The sequence below is a fragment of the Talpa occidentalis genome, unplaced genomic scaffold (genome assembly GCF_014898055.3).
Source record: "Talpa occidentalis isolate TD23 unplaced genomic scaffold, MPIMG_talOcc4v2.1 talOcc4.14, whole genome shotgun sequence".
Classification (NCBI taxonomy): domain Eukaryota; kingdom Metazoa; phylum Chordata; class Mammalia; order Eulipotyphla; family Talpidae; genus Talpa; species Talpa occidentalis.
Genome location: NW_023601433.1, coordinates 88447851 through 88474061, shown reverse-complemented (window position 1 = coordinate 88474061; position 26211 = coordinate 88447851). Strand labels below are relative to the sequence as shown.

At 57.0% G+C, this 26211-nt stretch overlaps 1 protein-coding gene across 1 annotated transcript in view; it reads left to right on the top strand.

Moving 5' to 3' along the window:
• The window catches only part of SCARB1 (scavenger receptor class B member 1), a 59055-nt gene that overhangs the window by 18127 nt on the left and 14717 nt on the right, over positions 1-26211 (top strand). The window contains exons 2-7 of the mRNA XM_037511316.2: positions 15333-15490; positions 16801-16942; positions 19251-19454; positions 21438-21533; positions 22563-22678; positions 23475-23641. Coding sequence (XP_037367213.1) covers positions 15333-15490; positions 16801-16942; positions 19251-19454; positions 21438-21533; positions 22563-22678; positions 23475-23641 — 883 coding nt within the window. The remainder of the gene's footprint in view (positions 1-15332; positions 15491-16800; positions 16943-19250; positions 19455-21437; positions 21534-22562; positions 22679-23474; positions 23642-26211) is intronic.

Sequence of the window (26211 nt, the reverse complement as noted above, 5' to 3'; positions counted from 1 at the left end):
AGGGCTTTGTTCAGGTCTTCCTCTTTTATTGGAGGAATTTTCCCCAGAAGCCCCCATAGACTTCCCTTTCCTCCTCATTGGCTAGAACAGGGTCATGGGCCAGACCCCACCTTCCCTGAAATTTAGGGCTTTCTACCCACTACCAGAAGCAAGTCAGGGTTCTCTTAGCAGGAGGAGGGAATGGAGGTGGCCTTGGGGTGGGCAGCCACACTACTTGCTGCCTGTGCATCAAATGCTTATTGAGCACCTGCCTGGCCCCCCAGAATCTGCTGTGCTCCCCACCAATGCTCCTCTCCCCCAAGGCTAACCCCTGTCCTGACCTCTTATAGCTTCCATTAGCTTGACCTGTTTCTGTACTTTATTTGGATTCATTTGCTTAACATTAGGTTTGTGAGACCCACCCACATCATATGTGACTACTATTTTTCGTTATTGTGTAGTATTCCACTGTGTGAAGACAGACGTGTTTTGCTTAACGACATTTCTGTCAGTGGGCCTCAACTTAATGGTGGTCCCAGCAGGTTTGACCATACAGAATTAGTGTGCAGTCGGCAAGACCAGCTCAGTTGGCGAAGTTACACTCAAGGATCACTCAACGGCAAGGTTGCCTGAGGTCACATCTCTCAGAATGTATCTCTGTCAGTCATTAAGGTTCCCGTGACAACACCAGTGGTTGATATTTGGGTTGTTTCCAGTTTGGGTCACCAGGAATAAGCTTCCAGGGACATCTTTGTATGTCTCTGTGTGGAGATGTAGGTAGGGCCTGGGGACAGGTTATTGGCCTGTGGCACGTAAGGACACGCCACGAGCCACCATGCTTTAGTAGCTCTTGCTCAACAGTATTCCAGAGTGGTCACACCTGTGGCACCTGCCAGGGGGGTGTGAGTGTGTAGTGCTTGCCAACGCGGATCAGTACATGGGGTTGATGTGTCTGAGCATTTCCTAATGTGTACCTGAGTCATTTGGGAAGAACCTCTCCCCTCCCCCACTTCCTATTCAATATTTTTGTCTAATTAGCTTTGCCTCCATGGCACTAAGTGTCGGCTCGGAGCAGATTTGATACCTAGGCAGAGTGGGAATGAATGAAGGAGGGAATGCTGTGTTCTCATCCTGTGCTACTGTAGCACAGGGTTGCAAACTTAGCTACTTGTAAGGGCCAAGGGTGGGGCGATAGGGAGTGGCGGGGGCCTATGGTAAACTGGAGCACACGCCCATGGACAACAGACTGGCTGTGTGGGGGTGCAGGCCCAGTGCTGGCATGGCTCCCAAGTTTTCAAAAGAAGCCAGAAATTTGGAATTTATCTGCTGGTTTTAAGATACCTTCAGCAAATTCAAGTCTTTTGAAATAGCACGTGATCTAGAACAACTCCACCGGCCAGATCGGCCCGTGGACTGACAGTTTGTGGAGTTGGCTTCAGGGAGACAGAGATTCAGTCTATATTTTATTTACCTCCTTTTGAGGAGGTTGCTGGTTAAGAAATGCTCAGTGATTTTTTTAAAAAGCACATTATGAAAAAAATCAAAAATAGAACAGTGTCGTAGTGCCACATGCCCCACCTGCTTGGCTGCACATCCAGCCACATGCCTGCCAAGGGCATCTGCACGCCTGCCCCCAGCCACTTCCTCGGGGAGTTAGTCCTCTGACGTCATTTCCTCCAAGGCCCTGTCACGACAGACTCTAACTCTGTAGCTGTCACCCCAGGGCTTGTCAGAGCACAGATGCCCTTGCCCCGCTCTCCAGAAAGACCCGGCGTGGCCTCCGCACGCCCCCCACCCCCAGTCCCCGAGCCTGGGCGACTGTCCAGACGTTCCCTGGACCTCTGCTCCTTGCCAGGGGTGGGGGGCCCTTTTGGGGGCTGGCTTTGCGTGGCTCGGTGGTCACTTAACCCCAGGACAGCCGGATGGTCCCTGCGCCCCTTGGAGCCGCTGGTCGCTCTGACCTCTGACTGTTGCTCTCCCCCATCTGGGGGGGCTGTTGGCTTTTTGGTCAGACCCCTGGTTGTGATGCCACAGGGTGGGGGGACCGGCCTTCCTGGGGCCCTCAGCCCCACCCCCTGTGTGGGTGAGCATGCGGCTCCGGGCATTCTCCCTGCGGGGCGGGCGTGCAGCCGCCAGAGCCCTTGGCAGGTGGGCCCGGCTGGCGCGGGTGTGCCTGGCTATGGCAGCCGTCCTTGGGCTCGGAGTCAGGGCCTGTGGCGGGTGGCAGGGAAGGGGCTCCCTCCACGGCGGGAGAACAAAGGCCGCCGCAGCGCTTGAAAGAAGCCCCAGCCGGGCCCTGCCCTGTGCTTCCTCCCGGGCGCCTGGGGCTCAGATAAAAGGGGGCTTCAGAAGAGGGGGGTGGACCGAGCATCTGGGCATGGTCCAGGGGACGCGGCCCTCACCCCAGGACTGGCCCCTTGCGCCCCACACCCTGCCTGGGCCCTGGGGGCAGGGCAGGGCCACTCCTGACATGGGGGTGTCGGGCAGGTGTGGGGCGCCTGTGACGTGGGGCTCGCTGGGACGGTCTGCGTGGCCGAGTACCTGCAGCCTCCTTTCAGTGCAGAGGCAGAGAGGATGCGCTGACGAGGACAAGCTTCCAGGGCCCCGGGTGCCTCCAGAAGGTGGCCAGGGCGAGACAGTGCTCTCCGCGGCCTCCCCCAAGCTTCCACGGGGAGGCAGCCCTGCCGACACCCACTTTTAGCCCTGTTTCGGGGTGAGACCTGTCTTGGCTCTCTGAACTCCAGAATATTCATTTCTGTCCTGCCTGACGTGCGGTGACCTGGGTGCACCACCATGTCCGAGCTGCCTGCTTTACCCCCACATCGGCGTAGGCCCTGCCAGGCACCCCGAGCCCCCGTTTCATCTGCCCCCAGCTCAGGTGCGCCTTGCTGCAGGGGGCTGCGTGTGGCATGTCCTGGAGGCCCCCAAGTCCAGCCTTCAGCACGCGGCTGGACGTCCTGGGCTTCCCTGCCTCTGCTTTAATATTTATTTAAAGTTTGTGGTCCTGCCTTTTTTTAAAAAACACAACTGAGAGCTTTTTATATTTTATTTTTTTAAAACTTTATTTTTGTGTAGAAGAACTGGGGTGTAGCCCAGAGATGGGGGTGAGAGGACTCACCAGAGACAGAGTGGAGAGCAGAACAGGTGTATGGACTGAAATCCACTGCTTAGGGGAGCAGCGGGGAGACAGGAGAGGTCTGCCGCGCCATGTGGGTAGCTCCCTGGCTGGGGATCGAACTCAGGCCACAGCGGTGACAGCCTAAGTCTCAACCCCGAGGCCTTCAGGGAGACCCTCGGGACCCTACATTGAAGACTCTGGTGTGTCTTCAGCAGCCTCGTGTTCCGAGGAGCCCAGGGCAAGGGGTACAGTCCACCTGCCGTGCCCCAAGATGACCCGGCCTGGCCCCTCACAGTCGCCCCAGGAGGGAGGTCCTGTTTGTCTTTAAATATCTTGTGTTTTGAATTTGCAGAGGGCCTGGACACAGGACGGGGAGTTCCCCTACTCCACAGCCTGTTTCCGGCGCTGCTGGCCTCCTTCCGAGCCCCAGCGGGGTCGGATCAGCCCTAGCCCCTGCTGCCTGCACCCCCTCATGTCCTTTCTTGTCCTAGGTCCATTTAGGACACCTCATCCCCCTCAGTCATCACATCTCCCTGGACCCCTCTGGGCTGTGCTGGTTTCCCAGAATTTCCGGGGTTCTGAGACCCCAGGGGTGAGGGGGGTTGAGGAGCTCCAGTCCCCGCTCGGGGCTGCTCGAGAGTTTTCTGATGATTAGACTACTCCTGGGTTTTGGGAGAGGAGCACAGAGGCCCCTGCACCCCATCTTGTCCTGTGCCGCCGGTCGAGGTCAGTGGAGATCCTAAACCCTGCTCCCGGGGCAGGAAGCCTGGCCCAGGCAGCTGTCACAGCCCCACTGGCGGGTGGAGGCGGGCGGGGCATGTAGGCAGAGGTGGGCCCCCTCACCTCTCTCCGGGGTCCCCCAGCAGTGTCCTTGCTGGTCTCCCAGGGGGCAAGCGGCAGATTGATGGCACCCAGGGCCCCTCTGGGTCTCTGAGGGCCCAGACACCGCTGGAGGACGCTAAGCTTCCTGCAAGCACCCACCTGCCTATTAAAGATACTTCTGCTTTCATTTTTATTTATAAAGATTGAAACTTAACAGGCACTTTTCTGCACGGAAAGTGCACAACCTGAACTTTTGCGGAGTGGTACCAGGCTTGTCAGGTACCCGCCTGGAGCCACTACAGCCCCCACGTCTGTCACCGCAGATCAGCCTCACCTGAGCCCAGGAAGGCCACTAAATGGACACAAACCTAATGTTCTCCTGGTGTCCCTGGGCTTTGATGGACAGTCTGAGTGTATGTTTTTAGTCCTCTGGGATAAATACTCAGACGACTAGGGTGAGACGTCTGAGGGTAGATGGACGTGAAGCCTGTGGTGATCGCGCCCACTTACACTCCCACAGCAGTGTGTGAGCGCTCTGGTTGCTCCATCCCCTTGCCAACACTTGTTGTTGTCAGTCTTTTCATTTTAGCCATATGGGTGTGTGGTGCAGCATCTCACTGTGAGACCAGTGGGCATTTCTCTGATGACTGGTGGGGTGCCCCACCAGGGCTGGTGGGGTGCCCCATGATGTCACGGGGATCCAGTCACCTACCTTCCTGCCCCATCATCCTTTGTCTATTGCTTCCATTGCCAAAGCTGCCTCGTGATCCTAGGTGGCTCCTCCAGCTCCACCCATTGGGACTGCAGTCCAGGCAGCAGTAAGGGGACCTGTCAACGATTACATAGGACTTTCTGATGTTGGTGATGTCAGGAAGACAAAGACAGGGTGGAGGATGGGATGTGATGGGAAGGGCTACTGTAGAAGGAATGTCCAGGAAAGGGCTCACTGAGGAGGTGACTTCAGACTTAACCAGTGAGGGGGTCACCGGTGTGGACATTGGGGGGCAAAAGGGGAAAGATTGCTCCTGTAGGAGGGGTCAGTGCCAGGGCCGTGTGGTAGAAACTCGCCTGGTGGGCCCAGAATCAGCGAGGCCAGTGTGGCTGGGCCAGGAGGCAGGCGGACAGTAAAGGGAGATGCCGTTGGCGTGGCCGCCGGGAGCCGGACGGCGCAAGACCGCCGAGGTCGCTGTCAGGGATCTGAGTTTTATCCCATAAACAGGGAGCCGCGCCGGGATCTGAGCAGGACAACGACGTGGCCTGGCTTATCTTTTAAAAGGACGGCTCTGAGTCTGTGAGGAGACTAGCTGGGGCAAGAGCAGAGGCGGGGGCCAGAGAGGAGGCTGCTGCGTGACCTGGGCGAGCAGCGCTGGGCAGCGCGCTGAGGGAAGGGGGCGGGTTTCAGGTGCGACTTGGAGCGAGCACAGAGGAGACTTGGTGCTGGAGTAGGGTTGGGGGGAGGGATGTGGTGGCATCAGGGATGACTCAACTTTTGAAAAAGCTTAAGCAGCACCCCCTGTTGTCTTAGCAACGTGCTTATGCGTCCTATAAAAAGTGTTCATTTTATTCCTCTTGCCTTCAGAGCGGCAAGAGCTTGGAACACGAGCGGGGGTGTGGTGCACCCACATCCTAGACTGTGGTCTTCTTAATCCACACCCCACAGGCCGGGGCGCCCCCATCGGAGCCTTGGACTCAGGGCTGGGAGTGGCCATCTGGGCTGGTTCTGGGCCAGGACTGGGCCTCTTGGCTCACCTCAGAGGTGTTTTCTCTGCCGGTGGTTTCCTGCGGTCCCTGGGGGAGGAATCTGATTTTGCAACTCAGTCTCCAGGTAGTGACGGCTCCATGCAAATCCTGTGCCGCCTGGAGCCTGGTGGGGAGGCCTGGGAGAGATGCGGGGCGCGGCTGCTGTGGATGGGGAGCCTGCGCGCCTCACCCCGTCCTCGGGCCTGGGAGAGTTTGGCTCTCACGCTTCGGTGTCTGTGTCTGTGAAATGGGGCTTTGGGAATTTAATGAGGTGAAGCAGGCAGGAGTGTTTGTCAGGCGCTGTCCCCCGCCTGCCCTCCCTGCTTCTCAGTCATCTTTGCATCTTTAACTTCGGAGTATGGGGTGGGCGATTGTGCACAGAATGAGCCGCGGTCCTCATTAGGTCCCCGCTGGAACATTTTGGGTAGTTCCCGAAAGCTGCCTGGGGGAGGTGGCACCTGGTGCGTGGGTTCTGGATTTGGAGGGGCATCCTGGGAACTTGTGGGGGTCTTGAGAGGTGCCTTCCCAGGGTGGACTCTTGTTGGAGAACATGAGGAGCCTTGCAGTGAGGCCTTGAATGCTGAGTGTACAATTGACACTTGAAGGTGGTCGGGAGCCCAGGAACCACTTGCTGTGCGCTGTCTCCCATTACTGCTCTCAAAGCCGGAGCGTGAGCGGGAGGCCTCTGGCTTAGGCCACACCCCTAGGAAGTGCAGCCCCACCAGATCTGGCCATGCGCGCCCGGCCTTTTCCGGGGTGGTATGGCGTGTCCTCCCTTAACACCGCTGCTGGGCGCTTGGAAGCTGCGACTTTAAGTGAAATGATATAGAATGAAACTAATTTGACCACAGGCTGATTGATCTAAGAAGAGGTTGTTCTGGCCACATGTCCAAACCGCCACACGTCCAATAATCTCAAGAAAACCCTCTTCATACTTCACCATGTCTGAACTGCCCAACTAACCAACGAGGCCGAGTAAAGGCCCCAAACACTTTCACAGCCAACAGCCTCGTGCGTCCAACTATTCGTTTCCCAACCTGATTATTCTGCTTACTAGGGTCGTGGGTGGCCAGGACCCCGCTCCTGAGGGGACACTCCCCCGGCACAGGACACACCCCACCCACACCCACACGCACTCTCCCTGGGACGACCGAGATGCCAGTGAACCTCGTGGGCACGTGGGCAGGGGAGCGAGGACCTGGGAAAACACCCTGTGGGGCCAGGGTGCAGGCCCCGCAGGCTGTCCCTGACAGGGACCTGATGGTTTTAGCTCGTCGACATTATAGTGATGTGGCGTTGACTGAGACATTTTCTGAGAACCGGCTATAGCCCCGTTGAAAAAAAAGCAAAAAGAAACAGGGGAAATGAATGTCAGTGGCGCAGCTGAGCCGCGGGCTCGCCTCCCGATGGGCACGGACCGGGTTGTCGTGGCACTGGGTTTTGAGAAAAGAAAGAAGGTTTATTGCAAATCAGTTGGCACGAAAACAGGACGTGACCTCAGGTCTGCCCCCACCCCCCCCGATTAAGAAAGTGAACGAGGTTATATAGGTTCTAGGGATCTGGGGTGAGGACAAGAGGTTATTGGTGAAGGAGCTTAGGACAGACGTGGACTTGGCTGAAGTTCGTTGGTTGGCTGGTCGGTTCCAACACGGAGAGGTGGGAGCAGGTTTTCTTGGGTCCCTGACGTGTGCGTGTGACCACGTGTGTGCGTGGTCCTTGCGTCCAGCAGCCCCTTGCCTGCGTTGGCAGTTTCTTGGCCCAGACCCGCCTTGGAGGTCAGCTCAGGTGGTGGCTTCAGCTTGCTCTGGCCGAGGCATCTGCAAATAAAGGAGCAAGTTAGAGTAGTTTTTGTGGTTGTTTTGTGCTCCAGAGTGTGAAAGCAGCTCACCTCTTTCTCCTTGGCTTCAGGGGTATGTTTTACTCAACCCAGCATTGCCCAGATCTGTCACTGACTCGGCCCATTATCGGTATAGCGGGTCGTCAGGGAAGTACCTTCTCGGCTGTGTCGCCTTAGAGATCCAGAGCGTCGTTGGCACCTGCTGGCCACCTCAGTTTGGACTCGCAGTTCATGCAGCCGCAGTGGTGGACAGCCGGGCGGGCCCGAGGCCGGGGTGTACGGCACTCCCACCCGCGGAGGGGAGGCGAAATTTCTGAGTATTTTGGGGGACCTCAGAGAATCCGTGCACCAGGTGCCCTTCAGCAGAGAGAAGGACCGAGGGTGTTGAGCAGGTGAATCGAGAGCAAGGCCTCCCGCTGGGAGTGGCGCGTGCACCCGGGTGGCCGGAGCGCCGTGTTACAAGACATTCTTGTTCACATGTCAGTCACCTCTGGGGATGCTGCCTGTCTCCCAGTCTCAGCTCAAGGGTTACTCCGCGGGGTGCTGGCCTCGTGCCTGGGCTGCTGTGGGAGCTGTCACAGCCCCCTGCCCCCTGCCTGTAGGTCCTTCACGGTGGGTTTGTAACCAGGCGCTCAGGGCCCTCTGCCCACAGCTGTCCCCTTCGCCAGAGCAGGGCCCGGTCGTTCTAGCCTGTTCCCCCCCACCCCCGCTCGCGACCAGTAAGTGTCGGGATGCAGGGAAAGGGCTGGGGTATGTGGTGCATCTTTCTAGAATTCTCTGGGGCTCTGGTGGTCCTTCCGCCCGGAGGTCCTTCTTGGACCTGGGGAGCACCAGGGTCCCCAGGTGCGAGTCCCGCCTCTACACTGAGTGCTTCCCTTCCCCTGTGGCCTCGGGAGAGTGGGGCGTGCCGGTGTGTGCTCCGGGCCAGGAGGCCACCCGGCCACTTGGGAGTTCAGGTGACACCCCTGGGTCACTTAGCTCTGCCCTGGCCTTAACCCCTGTATTGGGCTGATGAGTGTCTCCCCAAAAGGTATGTCCAAGTTCTAACTCTGGGTACCTGAGAATGTCACCTTACTTAGAAATAGGGTCTTGGCAGATATAATGAAGGGGAGGGTCAGATGGCCCCAGTCCCATGGGAAGGGACAGCAGAGACCACACACAGGGGCTGTGACAATGAGGCTGAGGTCTGAGGGAGCAGTGACACCAGGGAAACCCAGGAGCCGCCAGGAGCTGGGGGAGCAGGACGGACCTTCTGGAAGCCTCCGAGGGCAGTGCGGCCCTGCCCACACCTGACTCTGACTCTGGCCCCTGTGTGGGGAGTCGATGCTTTACACCACCCCGTGCGTGATTTTGTTGCCGCAGCCCAGGCACGCGATCCGAATGCTCAGGAAAGGGGCCAGGCGAGGCTCAGCAGGGTCTCAGGCCCTGGCTCTCGGACCCAGCAAGGGACCCCTTTCTGGCCCTCGGTGAGCTAAGGCCCTGGGCTCTGCTGCTGTTTCCTGGGGGGAAGGGTAAAGGCAGGAGTCGCAGGGCGCACTCAGCATCAGCTTCTGCCTGCTCCTGTGCCCCCAGCATCTCCCCAGTGCCTTCTGGGGGCCTGGCTAGCTGGCCTGGGGCCCCAGCAGGACGGGCACATGCGGCTCAGACCACTCCTGGCCTTCCCTGGCCTCTCTGTGAGGGGCGGGCCCTCTGGGCCTGGGGCGGCTTGCATCAGGCCTCCTTGCAGGTAACTCCCCACCTCCACCTGAAAAGGATCAGGGCTGATGAGGGGCCTGCTGGGATCCCACTGGGGTGGGGGGTGGGCGGCTGCCATTTACTTCAGTCCTGAGGCTGCATTCTGGCCTGTGAGGTTGCAGCTCACTGAGCCAGGAAATCTTTATTTTTGTTTTTAAAGATTTATTTATTCATACAAAAACTGGGGTACAGACCAGAGGCTCAGGAAGGTGAGAGAATTCACCAGAGACAGAGCGGGGAGCAGAACAGGCAGATGGAATGAAGACACTGCTGAGGGGAGCAGCGGGGACACAGGAGAGGTCTGGTGCGCCATGTGGGAATTTCCCTGGCCAGTCGGGGATTGAACCTATGTCGCAGAGGCTGCGAGCCAGGAAATCTTAAGCTGGAAATTTTTAAGATGTATTTACTTGAAAAATAGACTACTAGGGAAAAATTAATGTCAAGGACCGTTTTCATTTCCCCCCTGCCTGGGCTGGCCGACCCAGCCCGAGCCGGGCCCCAAGCAGGCTGCACTGTGTGTTTAGGGAAAGTTCACACTTGAGTAGGAGCCACGAGGACGGACGCAGAGGAGACGGCGGCACAGCCACGCCCCGCGGGCTTCCACGCTGGTTCCCTTGTTCAGGGTTCACGTTGCTGCATCGCTCTGTCAATATTTGCTGAGGTCTCCTGAGCAGCAGGTGCTGTTCTGGGCCCGCTGTCCACTAATGAGCAAAGCAGACGAGGACCTGCCCTTGTGGGTTTATGTCTAGCAGGGGAGGTCGGTGAACAATGGACAGTGCTCCCTAGGACATACGCCGGAAGGCGTCAGGACCAGGGGAAAACAGCTAGTCACTGGGGGAGGTCAGGGCCGGCTGCCTGGGGAAGAGGGCATGTGAGCAGACATTGGAAGGGGCGAGAGAGCTGCCAGGCAGCAGCCTCTGGAAGAATAATGAAGGCGGAATGGACAGCCAGTGCAAAGACCCTGGGGCAGGGGTGTGCCCTCGTGGATGAAGGACAGCGGATGGCCAGCTTGACTGGGTGGAGTGAGTGACAAGGACAACAGGCCGTGCAGCCTGGAGAGGCCACCGGGAACAGGCCGGGCAGAGGGGCGTGTAAGCCAGTGTTAAGAACACACTTTTTTTTTTTTTTTTCAGTTTATCCGTAAGATACCTAAAACCCTATCCTAAATAGAATGAAGTCATCTTGAGCAAAACTACATACTATCTCTTACTGATTCTCTAGTTTATGCAACTTGTTCTGCCTTTTTTTTTTTTTGTTCCGAGTGTCTCTGCACGAAGGTTCTAGTTCCCCCGTCCTCACCAGCATGTCACTGTGCTTTCTCTTCTCTGGTGGCCATCCTCATGGCCATCCTCACGGTGCAGACCGCACCTGACGTTACTCCAGTCGTCAGCAAACTGGGGACTTGGAGCACCTTTTCCTGGCCTTACTGGCATCTGTAGGTCTTTCTAGGGAACGTCTGTTCAAGGCCTTTGCTCACCTGCAGTTAATCCTTCGTTTTAAAATATTTGCGTATTTGCGTATTTGCACATCACACATCTGACAAGGGATTAATATCCAAGATTTAGAAAGCACTCACACAACTTAACAAAAAGCTAATAACCCAATCAGAAATGGACCGAAGAGCTGAATGGACGTTTCTCTAAAGAAGATAGACGGCGGCCCACGGGCTCGTGAGAAAAGCCTCTTCCTCTCTCAGCACCAGGGAAGTGGCGATCAAGCCACCCGGAGCTGCCCCCCCCCCCCCCCCCCGCGAGAACAGCCCTTGTCAGAGGCCAGAAACAGCACGTGCTGGCAAGAGTGTGGGGGAAGGACCCTTGACAACACTGCGGGCGGAGTGCGGACGGCCAGCCCTTGTGAGAGCAGCAGGTTGGGGCCTCCAGTATGAACCGTGGATCTACCCAGTGATCCTGCAATTCCTCGCCAGGTCTCTGCCCAAAGAATACAAAAACATGGATTGGAAGGAAACCTGCTTCATCGCTGCACTATTTGCAGTAACCATGCTATGAAAACAACCCAGTGTCCACACAGGATGGACTATTTTTATTGCTCAGCTGTGAAAGTTGGTGGGAATGTTGCCATTTGCAACACCGTGGATGAACTGGAAGGCCCAATGCTAAGAGAAATAAGTGTGAAGGAGAAAGACGGACACTGGATGATGTCACTCATGTGGAGTATAAAGAAACAAAGCAAAGGAACAGACAGAACCAAACCCCAGAACCCCCTGGCCTCTGACTGCAGAGCTGAGGTTCCCATGTGGGGTGGGGTGTGGCAGGGGTGGGAGCAAACAGGGGAGGGGGCTCCGGGGGGCTCTACGGGAGAACTGTAGGGGCGTTGGTGGTGGGTGTGGGGTGGTGACGCTCATCTGATGGTGTGAACCTGTCCCCCTAAATCATATACGGTGTCGCAAACAATGTCACTTCGATTAAAAAAGTCGTTACAGTGTGACCTCAGAATCTCATTGGGGAGACGGAGCTGACTGGGAAATGCACACTCAGTGTGGGGGTGAGCTCAGCCCCGCAGTCTGGAAGGGAGACATTTGCAGTGCCCTGAGAAGCCTTCCCCCCACTCTAGGGGGACCCCACCTCTGTCCCGCTCATGGAAGCGTCCGCTAGTGTTCCCTCATGTCTGCCTCCTTTGCCCAGTGTGATCACATTACTCTTTGAACATGCTAATAATACCTGCCCTTGGCCGGTCCGGAGTAGGGTTATGAAACCCTACCCCCCAAAGCATTTTGGAGGCTGCTCCACAGTAGGTTTATTTCATTGGCAGTAACACGTTGTTATTTTGTTTGGTAAGTTCATAGCTTTATTCAGAACAAGCCCAAATTGGAAGCATCAGTGTCAATCAGCAGGTGAAGGGATGGACGAACCAGGTGCATTTATCCAAAGGAACATGAATCAGCAAAAATGGGACACACTTTGGAAACATTCAGTTGAGCAAAATTAGGCAGACCCAGGGCCTCCCTGGTGGCCTCGGGGTTAAGTCTTGGTGCTGTCACCGTGAGGGCCTGAGTTCGATCCCTGGCCAGGGAGCTGGCCCACAGGGCGCAGCAGACCTCTCCTCTCACCCACTCTGCTCCCCTCAGCAGTGGATGTCAGTAGATCCGCCTGTTCTGCTCCCCACTCTGTCTCTGGTGAACCCTGTCATCCCCTGCACCTCTGGCCTGCTCCCCAGTTCTTGTGTGCATTGAAAGAAAAGAATCTTAAAAAAAAATAGCCTGACCCAGAAAACAGAACATACTCTAAAGGAGGGGGGTCTGCTGGAACTTTCTGAGGGCAAGTCAACCCTCCCCTCTGGACCCTGGATTTATTTTCATATAGTGACTCTGATATGCTAATATTCATGGCCTTTCAGATTGTTTTATTGGGATCTAATTCACCTATTTTCCTCCCAATTTTAAAAATTTACTTTAGTAAAGTGCCCATCCCATAAAATTGACCATCTTAACCATTTTTGAATGTGCAGTTCTGGGGCGTGAAGTGCACACACACTGATGTGCAAACCTCACCCCCATCAGCCTTGGACTCTTTCCATCTTGTAAGGGTCATGTTCTGTCTCCACTGAACACTAACTCCCCAACCCCCTCCCAGCCCCTGGCCCCGGCCAAGCTACTTCCGCTCTATGAAACGAACTATTCCATGTAAGTGGGCTCCTACAGTATCATCCTTTTGTGTCTGGCTTATTCTTCTCACCGTAATGTCCTCCATGTTTTCCATACTCTAAGATGTGTCAGAAGTTTCTCCCTTTTTAAGGCTGGATAAAATTCCACCGTGTGAAAAGCCTACATTTTATTCATTCATTCACCCAGGGATGGGCAGTTGGGTTGCTTCCACCTTTTGGCTGCTGTGAATAATCCTGCAAAGCACATGGTGAACTCATATGCATCCTTTTTTTAAAAAAAAATATTTATTTATTTATGCATGCAAGAGCTGCGGTATAGGCCAGAGATGCAGGGGGTGGGGGGTGAGAGGAATCGCCAGAGACAGAGTGGGGAACAGAACAGGCAGGCAAACTGAAATACACTGCTGAGGGGAGCAGCGGGGAGACAGGAGAGGTCTGCTTTCCCATGTAGGTTGCATCCTGGCCGACCGGGGATTGAACTCGTGCTGCAGAGACTGCGGATTGCTTCATAGTGTGGTGCTTCACCCTTTGCACCACCAGAGAGGCCCCGTCATATGCATCCTTTTTAAAAACAAGTGATGACTATTTTCCTTCTTTACAAACTACATGGGAAAAGGAGCCGACTTATTTGTGAGCCGGGAGAGCCCTACGGTCAGTGAAAAAAGTCCCTGATCTTTTCTATCTCTGCTTGTTTTTTAGAAAGTGTTATTGACGCATTTCAAGACTCATCCCATTCCAGTTATCTGAAAAGTCCAGAAAATCCATAGAGACGGATGATAGATTAGTGGTTGCCGGAGGTTGACTGGGGGCATGATTGGGTACAAGGTTTTGTTTTGGGTGATGAGAACATTTTGGAACTAGACGGTGGGGATGGTTGCACAACCCTGTGAATGTACTAGAAGCTGCTGAATTGTATGCTTTATAAGTGGGTGAATTTATGTAGATGAGTCATCTCTCAAAACTGTCAAAAATGTCAGCATAATGTTTTTAAGATTGCTCCAGATCATTCATCCTTTTCAACTTACAGTTTACTGGGGTTTATCATATGTTTACAGCTCACCTGTGAGGCAGTCAGAATCAGGATCTGGGACATGTCCATCACCAGGAGTCGTCACTCACGTCCTGTTACAGTCGGGCCTTCCCTCTACCCCAGCCCCTGGCAGCCCCTGATCTGGCTTGTTGTCCCTTCCCCAGAATGCCCTTTACATGAAATCACATGTAGTTTCTCTCTCTGGCTCATAAAATTTAACATGATACTTTTGTGGCTCCTCCGTGTTGGCGTTTATCGGTAGGTAGTTGGTTCCTTTTGTTGCTGAGTCATATTCTGCTGTTTGGATATGTGGTAGCTCACCTGTCGATGAGCTTTTGGGGTGTTTTAAAATGTGCTTTAAAAACTTATTCATTATTGGTCGACATTTAGTTAAGTTGTGCTTGGAAGGCTTCGTAGCCTGTGCCTCGGCCGTGTCTCCCGCCATCCTACCAGGAACACCTTCTCCAGCCTCTTGTCCAGGAAAAGCTCAACTCACTTTTTCAATGTCCAGCTCACATGCCCTCTATTCCAGGCTGCCTTCCCGGCTGTCCAGGAATGGGCAGGGAGGGTCTGTTTGATCAGATACGAGGGAGTGTCGTCCCACAGGAGATTGCCTTGCTTGGCCTTTTCTCTGTCTTTTCTTCCTGGGCATGATCGTTGACCCCAGGGGAGGGTGGGGGTAGAATCAATTTCCTTAGGCCCAGAGCTTGGCCAGAGCAAGCTGTTATCTATCAGCTGTCTCTGATCTGGTCTGACCGCCAGAAATCTCTCCGATCAAAAGCAGGGCAAAGTCTGTGCCTGCCAACGGCACGGGGGTCACTCTTTGCCAGGCAGCTGTGTGGCTGGCCTTTGGCGCTTGCCCTGCCAGACCCTGCCCTAAGCACTTGCCCTCTGAGAGCTCATTTAACCCTCACATCAGCCCTAAGAGGAGGATCTGTCCTTACACCTACTTTGTGGGTGAGGAAACCGAGGCCCAGAGAGAATCCATGATGCATCCATCATCACCAGCCCAAACACAGAGCCGGTTGCCCAAGAGTTCTGTGGGCGGGTGTCCATTGAACTGGGGGGGGGGGTGCGGGGGCAAGCCATGTGCTCGGCATGCAGTAGGCACTCAATAAGTGTTGAGTGAGTGAATAAGTGAATACCATGCACCCACACAGCACTGTATGGCACAAGAGGCAGCCGCCTCTTCCAGATGGGGTGTGGACCCCTCTTTTGCTGGGACTCCCCATCAGGCTGTTGTCATGGAAACACATTCTATTACTTATTAACTTTGTTTATGTGAACTCTGGAGTGGCGTGTGGGGAGTGTGCTCTCACCCCTCCTGCCCCTGGAGCCTCTTTCTTGAAGTGCCGTGGGGGCTGCCGGCTCAGGCAGCCGTCCTGGGGCTGTGTGGGGGGCTTGTGTGTGGGGTGCGGACACCCTCCTCACCACTGGTCTCATCCCTACAGAACGTGCGCATCGACCCCAACAGCCTGTCCTTCAGCATGTGGAAGGAGATCCCGGTGCCCTTCTACCTGTCCGTCTACTTCTTCAGCATCCTCAACCCCAAGGACGTCCTCCAGGGCGAGAAGCCGTGGGTGCAGGAGCGTGGGCCCTACGTGTACAGGTGAGGCTGGAGGGGGTGGCAGCCCTGCCAGGGTCGGGGCTCAGTGGGCTGGGCTGGAGCCACTGTGCTGAGCCCCAGCGGCTGTTCCAGCAGCGGGCCAGGTACAGAAGGGGAACATGATGGTGCTGGAGAGGTTCTTTATGGGGTGCCAAGGCAGCGGAGGGACGGGTGGGGGATGTGTGTGAAGAAGAGAGGGGGCTGCATGCACTTGCACACAGGGTCGGAGCTGTTGCAGGGTCGAAGAGCTCTGCCCTAGTCATTCATTTATCAGTGTGTTTATTGAGCGCCTACTATGTACCAGCCATTGTCGAGGTGCTAGGGAGACAGCTGCGAGCGAGACAATGATCCCAGCCTCACAGAACTGACATCCTACGTGTCTGGGATGTAGAAAATCAATGAGGAAATGCAGGTGTCTTCTGACCGTGGGTGTTAAGTGCTACAGAGAGAAAGTTGCAGGGAAAGGGGGGTGTATGTGCATTTGCGTGTCCCTGGTAGGTGGTTACAACTGCCCTCCGGCCACTTATATAAGGGAGTGAGCCCCCAGAAAGGTGTTCCTGGCAGAGGGGTCGCCAGTGCAAAGGCCCTGAGGCTGGCCTGGTGTGCTGCCTGAGGAGGGCAGGGCGGCTGCGCGGCGGGTAGAATGAGCTGGGAGCGGGCGGGAGAGGCAGTCAGGGCTCGGTGAGGGTCCTTGCTCTAGGCACAGGAGACCTAGAAGTGAGCAAAATGGGCAAAAGAATCCCCGTGGTGCTTGTAGTCAAACTGGGGAGGCTGATGGAGCTGAATTAATAAAATCGTATGTTAGCGTGAAGCAGTGCCCAGGAGGAGCCGAGGGGTGCATACTCTAGGTCTAGAGGTGAGTGGTGGGCTTCGCTAAGACGTGGCTTGGCCAGGTGGGGCACGTTGTGATTTGGGAGACTGTGGTGACTGATGAGGCCCACAGAGGCGTGGGCACCTTGGCCCGCAGTGGGAGGACAGACCTGGGGCCGCCCAACCTGGCTGGAGTGCTGCCCGGGGCACAAGGACATCCCAGCCCTGCCAGAGAAGCCCCTGTGGGCTTTCAGGGACCCCTGCTACCCCACTGCCCCCTGTTCCGCTGCCCCCTTCCCTGTCCCCCCTGACCCGTGCCCCCCACGCCTCCCCACTGCCACATGCCACCCACCATCCCTGCTGCCCCTGCCTCTGACCCACTGCCTCCCTCCCCCACCCCGCTGACCATGCTCCACTGACCACGTCCCCGCTGACCACGTCCCCACTGACCCTCCCCGCTGACCATGTCCTTGCTGACCACACCCCGCTGACCACGCCCACAGGGAGTTCCGGCACAAAATCAACATCACCTTCAACAACAACGACACGGTGTCCTACCGCGAGTACCGCCGCTTCCAGTTCCAGCGGGACAAGTCCTGCGGCTCCGAGAGTGACTACATCGTCATGCCCAACATCCTGGTCATGGTGAGGCCCCCCCAGGTCCCCAGGTGTCCACCTCTGGGGTTTGGGGGTGCTGGACAAAGTCACTGTCTTGCCCTTTATAGTTGACAAATTGGAAATCTCCGAGAGTGGGTACTTGCTGGGGCGCTGACGGGGACCACCCCCAGGCCATGCTGTTCTCTGCTTCTGTGTGGGTGAGAGACAGAGACCCCTGCATTTGCGGACCACTTACTGCCTGTATCAGGGTCCCTAAGAACATCTGGGGTCCCCAAGAATACCCCCTGACAAATCCATTGGGTGGACAGGAGAGAAGATGTGGAAATAAATGTAGCCCAGGACCTTGCAGCTGCCTCACTCAGAGTCAGACACTCGGTCAGTGTGACCCCACGTGCCCCCGTCATGTTGGCCGACCCTGCGGTAATGCCCGGGGCCCAGTGGGCACATTTGAGGAAACAGATATTCTCATATCCTGATGGAAGGCAGTGTTTTTCAATAGGAAAAGCATATGGCTTTGACCTTAGAAATTGCGCTTGTAGGAACTGACCCTCAGGAGAATGATGCTCAGCGGCATGAAACGAGGTCAGGCCTCATTTAGCGACAGGGATACAGTTCGAGAAATGCATTGGTTGGCAATTTCATCACGGGCAAATGTCACGGGATGTAATTACACAGACCTGCATAGTCTAGCCTACCACACACCTGGGCTAGATGGTAGAGCCTGTTGGACCACTGTTGTCTGTAGAATCTGTCATTGACCAAAAAAGGTCACGTGGTCTAAGATGTTTGCACCCAAGGATGTTCATTTTAGCCATGGTATCAGAGCAAACAGCCAGAACCTATATGTGCATCACGTGCAGTTACAGTGTGATAACAGAGCATGGCCACTCATTGGAATAGTATACAGCCAGCAAAAGGAGGTGGGACAGCGGGGACTGGGGGAGAGCAGTTCCTAAAGAATAGTTAAGTAGGAGAAAATCCAGGGGCAGAACACACATCTCTTTCTATAAGAGAAAGACTTGCTTGCACACACCCATGTACACACATGTACATTTACATGTCTAGACCCAAACAGGCAACCTCTTTCTGTAAGGGGCCAGTTATAAATATTTTAGCCTTTGAGGGGAAGATTGATTTTTGTTGCAGCTGCTGTAGCACAAAATCAGCCACAGAGAGTAACATATATAAGTGGGCATGGCTGTGTGCCAATAAAACTTTATTTCATGGACACTGAAGTGTGAGTTTCATAGAATTTTCATGGCTGTCCAAAAACAGGTGGTGGGCTGGCGTGGGCTCCTGGGCCATGGTGGCTGAGCTCTGGTGTGGATTATCTCCAGAGGGAGCCTCAAGAACCCAACGTAGTGGGTTGCCTTGGGGGAGGAAAATGGGAAAAGGAGAGTCAGGGTTGGAGAGGGACTTTTATTTTATATCCTCTGTGATTCTTTTCAAACCATGTTTTTATTACCTTTAACAAATTATTATGTTGAGGAGACCCAGGTGTGTTCCCATGGGACTAGACCGTGTAGCTCATGATTTAGGAATTGCTGGTTGTGTCCACTCTTGTGCAGGAGACTGGCGATTGGATGAGGTGCCTTTAAAAAACCAAACCAAGTGCCAAGACAGTATCCTGAGAGAAAAGCAAAAGTTAGAAAATAAATTTACTTATATTCTAAATATTCAGATATTGGGTAGACCGGCTGTTGGGGGTTCTTGGTGTTTGGGAAGGAGATGATAAGGCAGTGGAGTAGAGTCTTCATTAAGGTTCTTTTGGTTACAATGTGACAACAAAAAGTGCCCCAAATTGGCATAAGCAAAAATTAAATTTGTGGGCTCACGTTACTGGGAGGGTAGCAGTTGGGCTGGCTACAGGTGTGGCTTGATCCAGAGCGCATACAGGTTTTCCTGGATCTGGGATGGGTCCCTGCTTTGGCAGACCTGCCAAAAGGGTGGCTTCAGCCTTGCACACTCCCAGGTCCAGGGCCAGCAGTGAGGAGCTCCCCTTTCTACCCCGCAGTCCCAGGGGAATGTCTCCTATGGCTAGCGGATCCTGATTGCGCCATGTGCACGCTCCCAAGCCAATCACTGCAGCTAGAGAGAGAAGGCTTCTGATTAGCTAGGCCTGAGCCATTGCCCATGTCAGTGACTGGGGTTGGAGTTAATAGCCTGAGTGTGCCGGGGGAGCTGAAAGAGGGGCTCCTCGTGGGCACACGCGGTCTTGTTACCGAAGATGCCCCACATCCCCACTGCAGGGATCCCTCCCACGCCCGGATATTTCTCTGGCTGGGCTTTGGGCTGGAGGCCAGGCTTGAACCCACGGTGCCCCCTTATTCTGCAGGGCGCAGCGGCAATGATGGAGAATAAGCCCATGACCCTGAAGGTGATGATGACCCTCATGTTGACCTCCTTTGGGGAGCACGCGTTCATGAACCGCACTGTCGGCGAGATCATGTGGGGCTATGACAGCAAACTCTTGACCTTCTTGAATCAGTACTTCCCAAATGCTCTCCCCTTCAAGGGCAAGTTCGGGTTATTTGCAGAGGTAAGTGTGGCCCCGGGAGTCATTCAGGACCTGTACCTTCTCCACTGGCACAGCTGGAAACCAGTTACCAGCTTGCTTTTGGAGTTGGTGTGGGCCCAGCAGAATGGTTGTAAGTGGCAGAAAACCTCCCTCAAACTGGCTGCGGAACAGAGGATTTATTGCATCGCTTAACTGAAAACTCTAGGGGTGGATTCAGCTAAAGCTTGATCCGGATTCGAATGGGACTGACCTTAGATAATTGAAGGTTGTTCCTGGGAGAAGAGGGAGTGGTTGCCGCGGAGGCGGCTCACCGAGGGCAACTACAGCACTGCTCTGAGCTACCAACGTTTTATTAGTCTCGATGCCTAATAATCAGCAGGATCAGTGATTGAGCCACCATCTGGTATAGAGTCCGATCCCTGACTTCTGATCCCTGACCTTGGCCCTCTCAACCACAGGTTTTAGGGAGCCCTCTGGGTCAGTGTAGCCCGATGGCCTCTTGGGCTCTGCTGACCTGGTGAGGGGAGGGGAGAGGACAAGGGTCATGGTTCTGTACCTGGTACCTGATACACCTTGACCAGGGTAGCAGTTCTGGGTGTGTGGGTTGACTGGCAAGTTTGGGGCAGGTAGAAGCATTTTGTTAACTTTGTAAGCATGTCAAAGTTATTAGCGTCTCCAGCCTATCTGTAAAGTGAGTTTAATCTTGTGTGGCGGAAATCCCACACGAACGGGCCATCAGAGACTGCGGTGGCGTCATGCTCCCTGCCGTGTGCCCTGCTATCCTTAGGATGTGGTTTCCTGACTCCAGATTACCACATGGGCCAAGCTGACTGCTGGAGCGCCAGCTATCACGTCCACGTTCTCGCCACAGCAGGAAGGAAGGGGCGGTGGGAGATGGCGGGCAGGCAGGGGCTTGAGGTTCAGACAGCTTGTTCTAGCTGTTTCTCCCTCCTCTTTGGGAGGGAGAAAACCCATTTCCACTTCCCGTTGGCCAGAACTTAGTCATGTGGCCCTGCGGACGGCCAGGGGAGCCGGGAAACGCAGCCTTTCCGCTGGTGTGCCTGGGGATTGTGTGCGTGTGTGTGGAGAAGGGGGGAAGGGGCTTTGTGGGAACCAGCAGCCTCCGTACCCTGGGCCTGTTACCATGGCTCCCTAAGCATCCCTTGTTGATAAATCCAGCGACAAGAACAACGCAAAGATGGGCGTGCGCACTCTTGCTGCCCCAGGCAGGGTGCTGGGGCCCCACCCCAGCTCCTGGGTGCTCCCTAGGCCTCTTTCTGGTCCTCTGCCTGCAGGGGCTCGCGTGCGGGTGTGAGCCCTGCAGGCAGTGGGCACACGCGTGCCGCCCCCACACGGGTCCTGCGCCCCAGCTGCCTGCCTCTGCCATCGCCTTGAGCTTGGCCACCAGGCGGGCCCGCCTTGCATCATCCGGCCTCCTGGGGCACAGCAGCACCCCTAGATCTTACCCAGAGCCACTCCTTCCTCCCCACACCTTGCAGGGCTTTGCTCAAAATCAGAAACCTGCTTCGGGAAAGCCCTCGGGGTCCGAAGCCTGGCTCCGGTGAGGACCCGCGCCAGGCGCGGCCCGGCAGCAACAGGGCTGGCCTCCGCGCTGGTGTGCCTGGTCCGTGTGGGTGACGGGGTGACCTGCTGATCTCGTGGGCACTCGGGGGCATGTGCTGGACGCACGCCCTTTGTAGCTTCTGCCCAAAGTGACCTGCCCCTTCTGCTTCCTCCATGTATGGGAGGGGCCCCTCGCCTTCAGGGGGCGGCAGGGTGGGCGTGACCCCACCATTCCTGGGGAGGGCTGACTCCTGACTGGGCAGGGGCAGGCAGGACTTTCTCTAGGAGGGACGCTGTCATGGGGGGACACCCTGCTCACGGTCCCCAGGCGTTGGGCCCCATGGTCCTCTGTGCTTCCGGGGAGCAGGGGCCGATGGGCGGACTGGAGGGCGCTGGGCCCGGCTGCCCCGATGCTCACGGTGCCGTCTGCTCTGGCTACAGCTCAACAACTCCGATTCCGGGCTCTTCACCGTGTTCACGGGGGTCAAAGACTTCAGCAGGATCCACCAGGTGGACAAGTGGAACGGGCTCAGCAAGGTGTGCTGGGGGAGGACACAGCCGGGCGGGGACTTGCGGGGAGGGGAGGGGAGCAGATCCCGCTTCCCAGGCCTCTAGCACACACCAGGGGCTGCGCGCTCCTCCTTGGCTGCTTGGTTTACAAATACGTTTCAAGACACGCCAAGGACAGACCGTTCGCTGCGCTCGGAGGAGTCGTGGGGGTGAAGCAGGAGCGACACTGAGCGCAGGAGACATGACGGCAACAGCGAAGCCACAGAGAGCGGCGGGGTTCTGGGCCGGCGCCGGCCCGGTCCACTGTCCGTCCAGCTGCGCCTGCTCAGGACGCGGGTTGTTTCCTCCTTTGAACACCCTGAAGTCATCCTGTGTGCTTCTGCCCTCTAAGTGGCCTTTCTTCAACCAGCATGAAACTGGGGGTGCCTCGGCTGGCTGGCCCCTCCCACAGGCTCCCCCTGGGGGTGGCTGCAGAGACCAGGGGCAGGGGTGAATGGCACCCTGATTCCTGCCTGGAGTGGCCACCTCACTGTTAGCGACTGGTCCCAGCCGTCCTGGATGGACACCACTAGATTCTCTGTGGCTGCGTGGGGCGTGAAAGCACATGCCTGCCCCAGCCACAGGCAGGGATCCAGGGGGCGGGGGGAGGGTCTGCCCAAGCCAGCAGCAGGGAGCGGGGGGGGGGGGGGGGCAGCCTGAGCCAGCAGCAGGGGTGCAGGGGCTGGGGGGGAGCAGCCTGAGTCAGCAGCAGGGGTGCAGGGGGCAGTCTGAGTCAGCAGCAGGGGTGCAGGAGTCTGAAGGGGCAGCCTGAGCCAGCAGCAGGGGTGGGGGACGGCCTGTTACTCTCTGTCTGGGGCTGGCCCCTCCAGGGCGACCACTGTTGTGACACCTCCTGGTGGCCTCCGTGGTGCTGTTACGTGCTTTCCTTCCTGTGCTGGCTCCCGGCTCGCTCGGGGGGAGGGTGCTGCCCCAACCAGGCTCCCTGGGGCTCCTGGGCCTGGCCCGCCCGTGAGGTCCCAGGCCGTATGGTTAAGTGCAGTGTCGTGCGCCCCACAGGTCAACTACTGGCGCTCTGACCAGTGCAACATGATCAACGGAACGGCAGGGCAGCTATGGGCGCCGTTCATGACCCCCGAGTCCTCGCTGGAATTCTACAGCCCTGAGGCCTGCCGGTAACGGCTCTGACGTGGGGCTCAGGGGCCTCCTGGGCCCAGGGGTTTGGATTTCACGGCTTTTGGGGTGCCCTGTGGGTGCACTTTGGCTCTACCTTTGGCCTGCCTTGACTTCTCTTTGGTCATGTGGCAGAGAGCAAACCCCACGCTGACCCCATGCAGGGCTGCAGACACTGCTGGTCGTGGGGGGCGGAGGAGGGGCAGGAAGCGGTCTAGGTTTCGGGGGGCTGGGAATGAGGCACGTGGCGGGCCCCAGAGGTGGCCCCCGGCCCCCTGCTCCATCTGGATGCTGGCACTTCCAGAGGCCCCTCCTCGGCCCTCCATCTCCCAGCCTTGGAGCCTGCTGGGGGCTGAACGGTGCAGAGAGGACCGAGGGGTTCTAGAGCCTTCTCCATTCCACTCAGGCCGCGCTGGGAAGACCCTTTCCTTGGGAATCTGACGCTGTGCTCCCTGACTCAGCTGCCTTCCTGGCAGGCCTTTGCCAGGCCCCGTTCCGGGGGAGGCCCTGGGGCTGCAGCTCTGGGGTCGCAGCCGGGACGAGATGGGCCTGAGCACGCTGGGTGCTGCAGACCAGCCGGAGGCGAATGACGCCAGGATTTCAGCGGGGGGCGTGGTGCACCCCACTCCAATTTTCCAGCTCCTGGGGGTGGAGAGTGGATGGGCGTGGCTGGGGAGGCTGCGGCAGGCCCCGGAGGGGGGCCAGGGTGCCTGGGGCCAGGGGCGGCCCACGGTGGGTGCCTTCAGTGGGACCTGCTGCAGCCGCCGGGCATCACCCCACCCCATCTGTGCCCTGCAGGTCCCTGAAGCTCATCTACAAGGAGTCGGGGACCTTCGAGGGCATCCCCACCTACCGCTTCGTGGCCCCCAACACCTTATTCGCCAATGGGTCGGTGTACCCGCCCAACGAGGGCTTCTGCCCCTGCTTGCAATCTGGGGTCCAGAACGTCAGCACCTGCAGGTTCAGTACGTGTCGCCCCGAGTGCTGGGTGGGGGCGTGAGTATCCTCAAAGGGCTTATCTGCTTAATCTCTGGCCTCTGTACTCTTGATAATCCCATTAACCCCGAGATAATGAGGGCGGCAGAAAGATAATTTGCAAAACAACGTGCGGTGTGTATCTCTCGCTGTCGCAATAAATTCCCACCGTCTTAGCCACTTGGAACAACCCCAGGTTACCAGGCGGTTCTGCGGTCAGAAGTCCGCCCGGGCCAAGATCCAGGTGGCGGCAGACTGGTTCCTCAGGGGGCGCCAGGGGAGGTCGAGCCTTTGCCTTTGCTGGCATCTGGAAGTATCTGGCGCTTCTGGGTTCACAGTGCCTTGCTCCGACCGTCCTCTCCGCGGCAGCCTCGCCGCCTCTGTCCCAGCCCCCTTGGTCTCTGAGTCTCCTCCAACCCCCCCGAGGCTCTTTGGGCCCAGCTTGGGGACCTTGGGCGCTCTTCCCGCTTAAGGCAGCTCTTGAGCAGCCTAAACCCCACCTGCAACCTCAGCGCCCCTTAGCGCGTGACTTAACAGCCCAGGTCCTGGGGCTTCGCACTTCTTTGGGGCCGCTGTTCTGCCCCCCACGCTGTGTGAGGCCCAGGCCTGTGGGAAGGGCCCTCGCCCCAGTCGGGGTTAGGGGGGCTGGCAGCCCCTGCTTGTGCTGGGGTGCGGTGACGGGGCTGGGCGTGAATGCGGGGCTCACGGTGTCCTCTGACCGTCCGTGCTCCTGTGCGCCAGCCCCTGGGACTGCCCTGCCTTGGCTGCTCCATGTGGGTGAGGGGATGTTGGCTGAACCCCTCCTTGCCAGCCGGATCAGCTCTGCCTCCACATCAAGCCCCAAGTCCCTCACATGCCCGCCCCTTCGTGTCCAGGCCACTGTTACCTGGTTCTGGTATGGCCCCTATAGTTGGCCCTTGTGCGACCACCTGCCCTCTGTCCCCCAGACTGTCTAGTGTGGTCACCTGGCCTCGGGTGGCTATTTGAATGGAAATTGGCTTGAATGAGACCAAATTAAAATGGCACTTCCCTGGTGGAGCAGGCCAGGTTCCACACGGTCAGCGGCCACACGTTTCATGGCTATCGTGTGGGACACTGTGGCCACAGTCTTGTGGGCATGATGTGCCAGCCAGCAGCTGAGGTGGCTTTTTGGGACCATGGATTGCTACCCGCCCTTTGCTCAGAGTGCCCAGTGGCTCGCCCCACCCTGAGAGTGGGCAGACTCTCCCGGTGGCCTCTGGGCTTCCCTCTTGTCCTTTCTTTCCATAATCCCCCCATCCCTCGGCCAACTATTCTCCAGCCCACTGCGTTCTCCGTTTCTAGAATGTGTCCAGTTTGGTCTTACCTCAGGGCCTTTGCATTGGCTGTTCCCCCTGCTCGGGGGAACAGAGCTCTCTCTCCAGACACCCACATGGTGCATTCACTCACCTCCTTTTGGTTTATTCGAATGCCACCTCCTCCTGCAGGCCTGTTCTGATTCCCCTACCATAGCCACCCCCTCTCGCCTCCTTGTCTTCTTGGTGTTCGTTGCCCTGAAATCACCAGCTGTGCTTGATGGTCTGTCTCCTGTACCACGGCCACTCCCGAGTGGGCACCGTGCCCATTAGGTGGTGGGCGCACACGCAGTATCCACCTGTATGCACAGGTGGGTGTGTCCTGCGTGTGGGAGACTGAGGCACAAGGCCGGGCCTGGGGGCACAGGTCACAGAGTTGGGGTCAAGAAGCCCCCCGGATCTGAAGGGCGTTGTGTCTGGGGGCCTCTTCAAGCCCCACTTCCAGCAGGAGTTGGGGACCTGGGAGGGTCGTTTATGGTGGGGCTAGTGGGGGCTGCGGCCAGCAGGGTGGACAGTCTCCACAGGTTCAGGCAGCACGGGCAGGGGCGTCCCACTGGGGAAGGTGTGGACTGGCCTCTCTGTCTTGGCCTTCACCTCTGGATAGGTCGTTCTTTGCTGGTGTCCGTGGGCATTTCTGCTTGTGGGATGGAGGCTGGCTCTTCCTGCAGTGGTGGCCTGCAGGCTGTGTGCCTCGACCTGCAGTAGCCAGTGGTAGGTGCTACACAAATTCCAGAGCAGATCCTAGCATCAGGGTGCTGGCCTGCGGAAGCGGGCTCGGTTTTCCTCCAGGCTGGCATTACTGCTGCAGGCTCCCCGCTTCTGGCTCCAGGCTCACCTCCTCCCTGCGATGGGGAGGGCCAGAAAGGGGCCAGGTAGTCAGAGTCCCTCCCGCAGAAGCCCCAGGATTCACTCTGACTGGCTAGTCCAGCTGTGGCTCCAGCGGGAGGCCACGAGGAGAGCGGGGTTAGTGGGGGTGTCGGTTGCAGAAGGAAGAGAGGGTGACTGCAGGCAGAAACGTGTCGTCCATCACACAGGGCTGGGGCGAGGCTGGCACTGCCTGTCTCACAGAGCAGCCTGCCCCGAGGACTTCAGGCATGAAAGGAAATTTTAAAATATTTACATAAAGCCTTTTCTTCTGTGTTAAGACAAACACACAGACTCTTGACCCTTGAACAACGCAGGGGCTGGAGGTCCTGGTATAACTCACAGGGCCCCCGGCGCCTCAG